Source organism: Gekko japonicus, unplaced genomic scaffold (assembly GCF_001447785.1).
Source record: "Gekko japonicus isolate JY-2015 unplaced genomic scaffold, Gekko_japonicus_V1.1 scaffold1798, whole genome shotgun sequence".
In the NCBI taxonomy this organism is placed as follows: domain Eukaryota; kingdom Metazoa; phylum Chordata; class Lepidosauria; order Squamata; family Gekkonidae; genus Gekko; species Gekko japonicus.
The window spans coordinates 350,008-361,589 of NW_015170336.1; the positions used below are offsets into that span (position 1 = coordinate 350,008).

General features: G+C 44.3%; 1 protein-coding gene across 1 annotated transcript in view; it reads right to left on the reverse strand.

The window, feature by feature from the left end:
* Positions 1 to 10,012, reverse strand: part of TEK (TEK tyrosine kinase, endothelial) — an 88,050-nt gene extending 78,038 nt beyond the window's left edge. The window contains exon 1 of the mRNA XM_015418149.1: positions 9,992 to 10,012. Within this exon, the coding sequence (XP_015273635.1) occupies positions 9,992 to 10,012 (21 nt within the window). The remainder of the gene's footprint in view (positions 1 to 9,991) is intronic.
* Positions 10,013 to 11,582: the final 1,570 nt, after the last annotated feature.

The window sequence follows — 11,582 nt, forward strand, 5'->3', positions numbered from 1 at the left end:
CCGGAGCTCCCGTTCCCCAGACACCCATGCTTTTAACACTCACTTTTGCTTTTGTAACTTTGCCTGCTTTGCACATCTGGCTTCCACCAAGGAAGACTCTGCAAAGAAAGGCACTCGCAGTCGCAAACAACCTCTGCTTCTCACTTGCCTTGACAGTTCCTTGCTGGGGTTGCCATAAGTCAGTTGCAACTTGAGTGTCCTTATGTAATAGCCCCCCTACTTAGATTCTTCTTTGACTCAGCTGAGTGACCCTTCTGTGCCCAGAGGGCTAAGTTCTTTGGTGGAATTGGTGTTTGTATCATCAGAAAGATCATAACATGTTTAAAACTCAGTAGTGTTTGCAGCTGAACCAGGACAGCGGGGTGGGGGGGGGGGCCAGTTTGGCGCCCCTAAGGGCTGGCGTGCTCTAGGCGAGCACCTAGTTCGCCTAGTGAGCGGGCCGGCCCTGGACACTGGTATAAATATTTCCATATCCTACATAGGATAGAAAGTTTCTGTTTCTGCAGATTGGCAAAAGGGTTTAAAAACACCCCTATGGACCAAATCTGCAAGGCTGACATGTTTAACCTAGCTAGTGAAGTCACAGAGGTAGTAGAGGCCATCAAACCCAAGAGCCTCGGGATAAAGACATATTCCTGGTAATGGTTAGCAGAAAAAGTCTCATTATTTGTAGAATGTGACCTGTATATGTAGAAAGGAGCATGCCAGAGTGGCATCCAAAACAACCCTTATGAATTATATATGCTGTACTGGTTCCAATTTGGATTTTTTTTCCCAATTAATAACCAAACCAAGATCCTGGCATGTTTGTATTACAAGGCTGAGATGTTGTGTGAAAATCTCTTTTGATGGTGTGGATATAAGCCACTCATCAAGATAAAGAGAAATACTGCATCCCAGAAATCTGAGGCAGGAAATAATAACAGCTACACATTTTGTAAAGACAAGGGGAGCTGTAGGCTGTAGCCAACCCAAAAGGCAGAACAACATATTGGAAAACTTCCCCATTAAACTTAAAATGGAGATATTTCTTATGGATTTTGTGAATTGCAATATGAAAATATGCATCTTGAACAACAAATGCAACAAATGGGGTATTTATTTGTAACAACTGTAAAACAGCAGGAAAAGTAACCATGTAAAAACAAGAAACTTTTAAGAACTTGTTCAAACCCTGTAAGTCTAATATAGGACATTTTCCTCCATTTTCCTTCTCAACCATAAAAAACCAGAAGAGCCCAAACCGGTTATCTGAAGGGCACAACCTGTGGACTGCGCCTTTGCTGACCAGTCCCTGCAGTTGCAGGCCCAGCTCTGGAAGGGTATTATCTGTAGCTCCCTTTGGCAAAATACATGGTGGGAGCGACAGAAACTCCAGATGATAGCTGTGCTCAACAGTTGACAGGACCCAGGTGTCACTAGCAATGTCCTGCCAATCAGAAACAAAGTGTGCCAGTCTACCAAAAAAATAATAATCACTCCATCAGTCTGTACTAGTCAAAAAGAAGATCTCTGCTGTTGTTCTTGGGAGAATTGCAGGTGCTCACTACCCTTAGGCCCAGAACTAGATCTTCTTTTTGACTGCAGATGAGAAAAAGAACTCTGGGGTGGGTAAGGTGGTTGGTAAAGTGGAGAGTACTGCTGATTATGATACTGTTGATGTGACTGGTGTCTTGGGAAATATTTCTGCTTGTATTGTGGAGCAGCAGGTCTCAGCCCCAAAGATCTAGCAGTCTGTTCCTTTTGACTTGTGTCAAATGTCAATTTTAACTTTAAAAAGAACGGCAAGTCCTTCATTTTATAACAAGTGTCATTAGTTAAAGCTGTTGAACATAGCTATGCATGTCTGCAAAGAACAATAGATGAGGCCATGGACCTAGCAGATGAGTCTGCCACATGTCTCCCAGCGTTTGTCTGTTGTTTTGACAAGTGTATGGCCTCAGTTTGGATTACCTTAGTGAGGGGTTTTTTTTTTGTCTTTAGGGAGGGAGCATGTTTAGGTAAAGTGTTAGTCTCTCCCATAACACCCCTGTCCCCCAATACAACTTGGCAGTTTGCAATCTGAAGTCCCAAAGTGGAGTATAACTTCTTTCCAATAGCTCTCTTTCTTCCCAGCGGTGGAATGGGAACCTTGGTGTTGTTGCCTTGATTGCATCCCCTCCATAATAAGTGATGAGGGAGGAGGGTTATTCAACAAAAGAGAACATCCATCATGTGCCTCCCTGCTTCACTGTCCCTCTAGATCTCTTCTTCTTGGGCTATTACTTTGGGTCCTGGTAGCATGTCCTCAGAATGTTTGTATTCATACATCCAGGATGGTCCCAGACCCTAAGTTGGTGGGGACCACAACCACCCCCGGATGGAGCCCCATCTCCAATGGAAGGCCGTTCATTACCCAAAGGAGACTCAGAGCGGCTTACAATCCCTTTCCCTTCCCTTCCTCACAACAGACACCCTGTGGGGTAGGTGGGGCTGAGAGAGCTCTCTTGAGAACTGCCCTTGAGAGAACAGCTCTGAAAGAATTTATGACTGACCCAAGGTCACACCAGCAGCTGTAAGTGGAGGAGCGGGGAATCAAAGAAGAAAAAGAGTAGGCTCCTGTCACTGCCACTGCTTGTGCCCACTCTGTCCCCAACTAAGACAGCTGACTCAGTGGCAGTGGCAATTCATGCTTACCCTCACCCAGAGTTTTGCTAGCTGGCTTCACAGCTGCTGCTCTTGCCCACCCCATCTGGGCTCAGGCACTGCTGACCTGGCACTGGGCAAGGATCACCATTAACTTGGCTTCAGCAGGGGATGGCCCTCAGGTTGTAGCTGCAGAATTTCAGAAAAAAAGATTCACTAACCTTCAAGCCCAATTAAAATGTCAGGTGGCATTTCCTTGTTGGCCAGAACCGTTTGGCCAAAGCCTCAAGCAGCCAAATGGAATATGAAGTCACCATTAATAAATTATAAATCCAAATCCTAAAATCTAGATACTGGTATATCGATAACAGATGTGGTACCTGTGTCCCTACTTGGCATCCTATGCCGACTCATCAGAGGGGAAATTAATAACCAAAACCCCTCAACAAGGTGAATACATTAGAATTCTCAGCAAGCCCCCCTACAAGCCACCAATCACAGAACAGTGTGCTGGTGACACCTCCATGACAGACAGATGGAGACAACCAGTAAACCTCAATGAAGCCAGCCTACTTGACCACAGGCCTATGTGGTCTTGGGGGGCTGCTCCATGAGTCTCTGATCCTGCAAGTCACTGGGCATCATTGGTGCTTGGTCAGCAGAAGCACAGATCACAGTGGTGTGGCTTTTAGCCACCTGGACTGGATCTGTGCCCCCCCACTTGTACTGAGGGGATATATGAGCATGGCTTCACATTGAGCATGTGGTGCCAGCTCACCTGCCAGTGTATCTGGCCCTCCTACTAACACTAGAAGAAGAAGAAGAGGAGGAGGAGGAGATTGGATTTATACCCCGCCCTTCACTCAGAGTGGTTTACAAACTCCTTCCCCTCCCCACAACAGACACCCTGTGAGGTAGGTTGGGCTAGAGAGAGTTCTTTCCAAAACTGTCCTTGAGAGAACAGCTTTGACAGAACTATGGCTGGCCCAAGGTCATCCAGCAGGTGGAAGTGGAGGAGTGGGGAATCAAACCCAGTTCTCCCAGATTAGAGTCCGCGCACTTAACCATTACACCAAACTGGCTATAACACTACTAGCAACCACTGTGGGTAGGGTTGCCAAGTCCCCGTGGCGCTGGAGCCACGTCACCCGGAAGTGACGCGATCACGTCGGGCACGTCAGGCCGGGGCCACGGTCATCCAAGGGAAAACCATAGAGTTTTCCCTCGGATGATCGTGGCCCCACCCCCAATGTGCCCGACGTGATCGCATCACTTCCGGGTGACGTGCTGACGCCGGGCACGCCCCGTGCTTTGGGGGTGGGGTTCCCCCCGGGGCCCGATCCGCCGGCGGTGGGGAACGGGGCCTCTCGGGCGGGGTTTTCCCCGCACCCCGGGGGGACTTGGCAAGCCTAACTGTGGGAGGGAGAATTAGGGCAACCATGCTCAGAGGGGATTCCTTCTTTTTAATCCTGTGCACTTTTAAATGTGTAATCTGTACATTTAAGGGGGGAAAGTCTGTGCATTTTTAACCTCTGCATTGTTTCACTCCTGTTATTTGGACTGTTATGTTCTGTGTCCTCACAATCTGGTGTTGCATCATCAGCCACCTGAAATGGAGAGCTACAAATCCAGAAGACTCGTCGTCATTCTGCCTGATATGGCTTTTCAGGGGAATGATGTCCTTCTTTGACTATATTTGCTTCTGTGTATCCATGCCCTTCACGGCTCGGAGGGCCCAAGAGGTTAACCTCAGCTCATTTCCTCCTGTGTCTATCTCTTCTGAAATGTTAAAAGGAGCTAAGTTTGGTTCAGCGTTATGCATATCCTGCTTTGGAAACAGTAACAAATGCCAAAAATCACAGGAGAACAAAAGGCAGAGTTTTAAAAGTGTAGAGAAGAGCAAGTGCCCTGGAATCCTGTTCCTCCACAGCAGGGTTCCTGAGTCTACTTAAGGAAGGCAGCGGCTGTCTCAAGCCTTCCTGGGTGTGGACAAGTTCTTTGGCCAGACTCTGCCCAAGAGCAAGACAAAAAGAAAGGCCCAAATGTGTTTACAGGCTCCTAGAGACACGGCAAACATTCACTTGAATGTCATCGACGTTCAGATTTACCATGATCAAGCAGCTTGTTATTAACCTGCAAGCCGAACCTCTGGGTTTTTGCTCAGAGCTTGAATGGAGTGCCGTGCTGAGCAGCTTTCCGCTTAAGCAGTAACTGCTCCTACGGGCTTCCCCGAACATTGCTTTGTTTACAACTGTTCATGAGCAGGTAAATAAGCTAAGTATGTACTTTATGTGTTGCAGTTTTGTGCATGTGCAGTCAGTGTGCAGAAGCATCTTGATTATGGAAGGCATGTATCCCTCAGTGTCATGACCAGGTCATTAAAGTGACCTATTTTCGAACACCCTGAGCTGGGTAGCCCAGACCAGCCTGATCTTGGGAAGCTAAGCAGGGTTGGCCCCGGTTAGTACATGGATGGGAGATCACCTAGGAAGTCCAGGGTTGCTATGCAGAGGCAGGCGATGGCAAATCACTTTGAAATGTTCCGTGGAACCTCTCTTTGATTGTATATTTGATTGCATTGGTAGGATAAGTGGATTTCTGTAACTCTTGTTGTTTGTTGTTACACATTATGGTTGAATACGAATAAAATGTTCTGGTTAAAAAAAAAAAATTTCCTTGCCTTGAAAACCCTATAGGGTTGCCATCATTAAAAAAACACACACACACACACAGAGAGAGACTGCTTGCAGTTCAACTCCTTCTTTGCACCTCTGCAGTCAGGTTGCATCATTTAAATGTCTTGTAGTATGTATTAAAAAACCTTCCCAATGAAACAGTGCAAGAACATGCGTGAATTTTTTCCAGATAACTTGCTTGCTCTTCCATTAATGAACAGTAAATCATGAAGCCATACAGGACCCAGGGAGACACCTCACACCTGGAAGTCACTAACCGTGAAACGTTAATACTTTGTGTGCTTAAAGAATGTTGCAAACAATTGACAGGAGAGGTGATGCTAGAGGCAGTGGGGATGGAAGCCACGGGAAAGCACCAGGAGAAAGCACATGCCAGTTTTGTATCATTAACCATGCAGATTCTTGGAACACAGGTGAAAAGCTTGTTAAGAATTTGACTGGGTGGATCACAAATTGTGGACAGATTGCAAACCAAACTGGCAAATGATTGAGCATTTCTAATTAAAAAACTGCATCACACTGCTAAGCAATTACATTTTATCCTGTCCTTTGTCCAGGGTGATGTTCTCCTATTAGTACAACATCCCCATGAAATAGTTCCAGACGGGTAGCTGTATTAACCTATTGTAGCAAAATTAAGCAAGAGTACAGTAGCATCTTAAAGAGTAACAACACTTATTCCAACTGAGTTGACTCACAAACAGTCATGCTGGAATAAATTTCGTTTACGTTTTCAAGGTGCTACTGAACTCCTGTTTACTTTATGAAGTGGGTTAAACTGAGAATGACACAAAGGAAGCAGCAAGGTCCTTTCCAGGCTTCTTGCATTGCCTCCTACTGGCCAGAAGCAATATATGCTGCCTCCCATTTCATAGGAAAGCATATTTTGCCTTTGAGCTGCAGCCTCCAATGCAACCCTCAAGTTCACCCCAGCCTTCAGAAGAGGCTACTTTGGGATGTGTGTTAGTGCACGGGGCTCTAGCCGGAAAAGAGAGGCAAAAAAGACTTGCTGTATATGCACAAGCTCTACTCATCATTCAAACACATAGCTTTTCAACAGAAGGACTTGGAATACTGAAAACACACATAGCTTTTCAACAGAAGGACTTGGAGTACTGAACACATTTGATTGATTTATTTATTTGGCTTTTATCCTGTCCTTCCGCCAAAGCGGCTCAGGGCGGCTCACAGCGTTAATAAAACCAATATTCATAAAACAACCAATCCATAAAACAACTTAACAAACATGGGGTATTATCTTGTGGGTCAGTATTCTAGACAAGTCCAAATTACAGTTTAACATTATGAATGCTAGATTTTTAAAATCTCTTAGATAAAAATATTTTTATTCTCTTTATCGTGGCTTCCTTTCAAATTAGCTCGGCGCGTTCTGTTATCTCCGAGCACAGCAGGCAGGACCCAAGCATCATCTTATGAGTTCAATACAAACCTGCAACACAGGCCCCTCCATGCTCACCACCTCATTTCATACACATAAGTTCCTGGGCCATAATTTTTTTTTTTAATTTTAGTTTTGAAATCACAGGAGTAGACATATCATAGTTTCTTTATTTACTTCATTTATAGTCTGCCTTTCTTACTGAGAATGGTAATGGTCTTGTGGACCATAGTCAAGCATCTCTCCCACCATGCCTGGAGCCTGCTGGGCAGGAAAGCAACAGTCACTTCTTTAATCTGGAGAAATCTAAACAACTTGTAGCTTTCCTGGCACTGAGGTTGATAGGAGCTTACTAGTTGCACACGCTCCATCCCCTGTGCTTGCTCAGTGGAGAAAAAATGGTGGGGGGCACAATGTCATGGTGTCCACAGCACTTTAGGATCTTTCCCAAGTGTCTATGGTCTTTACCATAAGAGACTGGGAGAATTCCTAGATTGTTACAGATACTGCAATGTCACTTCTGGGTGATGACTCAGAAAGTGATGTCATGTTGTCAGTGATGCTCCCCTTCCCCAGGCTCTACCCCCAAATGTTCCTGGAGGTTGCCAATGCATGACTGACAACCCTAGATGATAGGGCTGCAGCCATGATGATGTACTATGGATTTGCTAGCATGAGAAAGGTAACTGTCTGTGAACTGGCCTATGTATTGTGTTTTCTCTAATGTCAATATGTTTCTGAAAAAGTATAGGGAGTAAGGCTCTCCTCATTTCATCTACTCAGTTACCTGATTTCCAGTTTGGCAGCTGTATGGCAAGAGATAATATTCCCCTGGCGTCTCTAGCATAGGAATATGCAGTAGTAGACAAGTGCCTTAAGTTTGCATAATGTAAGAAGCAAATTTACCTATTTCTATGATCATTTGCAGATTAATAAGACATAAAGATCAGATCAGGTAGATACGTGGTCCCAAAATATTGACAAATTGAGCCCTCACAGTCTTTTACCCCAGTTACTACAACTGCTAGTCCTTGATTTAAAATGGAATGTTAAGTCTTAGTCATGTGAGTGTGGCAATGAAGCACTTCAGGATCAGAGACACTCTCACAAAATCAGTAGGCTAAAACAAGGGTCAGGTTTGTATACTACACACGGTAGAAATCTGTTAGTGGGCGCAGCTCACATCTATGAAGCAGTTGTGCACAGTGACTGCACTTGTGCAACTTTTCTTTCTTAAAGGAAAAAGGGGGGAGGTTGCACAAATGGGGCCCACTCGAGTTGGTACTGATGAGGGATGTCCTGCTCATACATGACATCATCTAGGGGGTGTGCTTTATGCTAGGGAAAGGTGGAGCAAATGCCTGGACCCAAACTGATTCAGCAAAAACAGCTGCCAGACATTTTCAGAAAGTTCAGGTCGTTCTCAGAGGGCCTTATGTTTCAGACATGTAGTATAGCCTGACTACAGACCACTCATTTAAAAATTATGAGCTATGAGTAAGTGCAGGAAACTGATTAACTGTGGAAATGTGTCGCATGAAGTGTCAAATTTCAGATTTGATTCCAGGCAAAATAAGCCTTCCACTTTAATGCTTCTCCCCCCCCCCCCCTCAAAATACAAACGTAAGGGCTGTTTAGTTTGGGAACAGTTCATTTCTGATTTCCTGGCACTTCCTTGATTAATGTCTCAACATTGTTCTTGGTGGAGTGGCCACCTCTGTGCACCATAATCTTCTGGCACATACAGTTCTTGTGATGTGCTCAACTTCAGACTGATTTTATGATTTCCGATGTACGTCTGCTCCACCTGCACATAAAATCTGCATGCAGATACTGGACTGATAAGCTTCTGATTGACATGTTTCACAGTGTCCTTCTAAAGCATTGCTTGGGAAATTCTAACCCCCAAACCAAAAGTTCTAGCGCTCAGATATTTTGGAAAGAACTATCGTTTAAAGGAGGATAAACAGAAGTCCATTGCCATGTCTAACACTTCCCAAACATTTGCAGCCAAATCTGTACATCACACATATAAACAGCCCCTTATAACTATCTTCTTCTGTCCCTGTGAGCCTTTCACTGTGTACTCACGCTAGGCAGTGAGAAATATACTATACCACAGTTTCCCATTCAGTCACAGTAACAACATCCAAGAGGCACTGTGTTAGGGTACATACTGCAATCATATTTTCAAAACCAGACCCCTGTCCAAACATTTGCAGCCAAATCTGTACATCGCACATATAAACATAAGTTTATAACTATCTTCTTCTGTCCCTGTGAGCCTTTCACTGTGTACTCACGCTAGGCAGTGAGAAATATACTATACCACAGTTTCCCATTCAGTCACAGTAACAACATCCAAGAGGCACTGTGTTAGGGTACATACTGCAATCATATTTTCAAAACCAGACCCCTGCGGTATTTGACCCCTGAATCACACTCAGCCAACTAAAAATGCACTGTGGCCAAGTATGGCTGGGGTTGTCAGGTTCTCCCTGGCCTTTGGGGGGGCATGGGGGGTAGGATTGCCAGAGTCAGGTTGGTAAACCCCAGGAGATTTGGAAATGGATCGTGGGGAGGACAGGGACCTCAGTGGGGTACAATGCCATAGAATCCATCCTCCAAAGCATCCGTTTTCTCGAGAGGAACTGTAATCTGGAGATGAGCCATAGTTCTGGAGGATCTCCAGGTCCTACCTGGAGGCTGGTACCCCTAAGTATGGCTTAGGTGATGCTATTATTTTTAAAATGCTGGCTGCCTATGTAATGTCTGGCGTTTAACGGTCCCACCTGGAGGCTGGCACCCCTAAATATGGCTTAGTTGATGCTATTATTTTTAAAATGTAGGTTGCCTTGGGTTTGCTGTCAGGTGAAGAAAGGTATGAAACTAAATCAATAATTACAAACAAATAAACTAGGTCTTAGTTTTGTTGTCTGGTGAGCCTCCCCACAAAGGGTTCTCAAGTACCTGAAAGGTCAAATTGCATGTGTGATAGGCTGCACACCAGTTGTATAGGTCTGCTGAACACTTTATTTGTTGTCATGTGAAACAAAGAACTAAAGAAAGGTTTTTAGCTGTAAATTGTGCTCATACAAATTAGCATGTGTCATTGCTTCTCTTGTTTAAATGTAAGAAAATTAAACTCATCAGATTTCAACAGCAGTTACTCCACACATACAGTGCGTTCAGACGGGGCATTTCAGCCGGCATAAACTGTACCGGTTGGAACCGGTGCAGTTTATGCCGGCTGAAACGAGATCACACTTACCACCCTCACAGCGAAGTCCATCGCTGTATGCCCGTTCACAGACAGCGGGCATCGGCGTTTTTTTTTTTTAAAAACCCTCAATTTGAAATTATTCTGCTAGACATGACACGTTCACTGGGATTGATTATCTACCGGCATCCACTTCAGTCCTTCCAATGATTACATCAGCAAACATTGGCCAGAGGCATCTTACAGGTCATGCGTGGTTAGATTGTCAACTTGATCTTTTACCATCGCTTGCAAAAGATAGGCAGTGGTCTTTGGATAAAAATATTTTATTACAACAATCTGTCAGAGAAAAGTTGGATAGGGAAATCGAACAATATTTTCAAGAGAATGACTCGGGCACGGTTCCTCTCCCAATCATTTGGAATGCGATGAAGGCCGTCTTGCGAGGCTCAATAATTTCAATCTCAGCACAGCTGAAAAGAGAGAAAAATCGTATCAGAGTTGAAGCTTTATCCCGTCTGGCAATGCTGGAAAAAGAACATAAGCGGACTGGGGACAAACGAATCTATGCTCAAATTCTGTCGGAAAGAAAGATCTTAGAATCTTTTGAAGTCTCTCAGATACAGAAGAACATGCTATTCTTAAACAGTGCTTTTGGCAAAAATCTTCCAAAAACATCAAAATATTGGCTTGGAGGGTTAAGGAAAAGAAAAACATACTTTCTTTTTGCTTTATATAAAACCCAAACACAACTGCACGGAATACTGAGATGCAACAAGTCCTGTTTCACCATGTGAATTTTCTGGCCAATGGAAGCAAATGCAAGCCCTTTGAACAGTGGGACTTTTCAGAAAAAAGTGGGATTCAAGAAAATGCTCTGAGGTATTCACAACCATCCATCTGTGGGAGATACCTTCATTATTAATTTTGTGAGCTTATGCAGGTCCGTAGGATTCAGGCTGAGTATATATGCAACATTTCCAGAGCAGCAGGGACCTGCCATCACTGCTCCGGTGCATGCATATAAACAGCCATTTTGTTTTTCCTGTTGTACCAGTCTTTGGTCAAATAGGTTTTACAGCTAACCCGTAACAATTAATTTCTATGATAACCCGTCTCCTGGTATTTCTTAATCATCTTCTTTCATTGACTTGTTTGTTTCTTCTATCCACATTCCCAAAGATCCCAAAAATGCTACAGATCCAAAGGCATACCGACCGATTGCTCTTCTGAACAACGACGTCAAAATCTGAACAACTTTTTGAAAGGCGCTAAGAGGACTCCCTCTACTTTGCTGCATGCTAGCCAGCCACCAGAGAAAGGTTTAAGACCTTGATATGGTTTGTAAATTTATGGATGTTGTGGAGAGAATGAAATTTTCTTGCTTGCTCAAAATTCTAGCACTTTGGGTCTCCCAAGTATGCTGCTTTGCCGCACTGAACAGACAAAAAAAAGTACTGTACTTCTCTGTGGGGTGCATAATAGGGAATTCACTTCCTCAACATGTGGTGATGGCCACCTATGACAAACCCCTGATGTTTCCCCACTCTCAGGCAGATTTTCCCCCCAAAGAATATTTTTAGCTCCCCTTAGTGACTGAGCTGCCCTTCAGTAGTGTGTATTTCTTCTTTATTTTATAAGT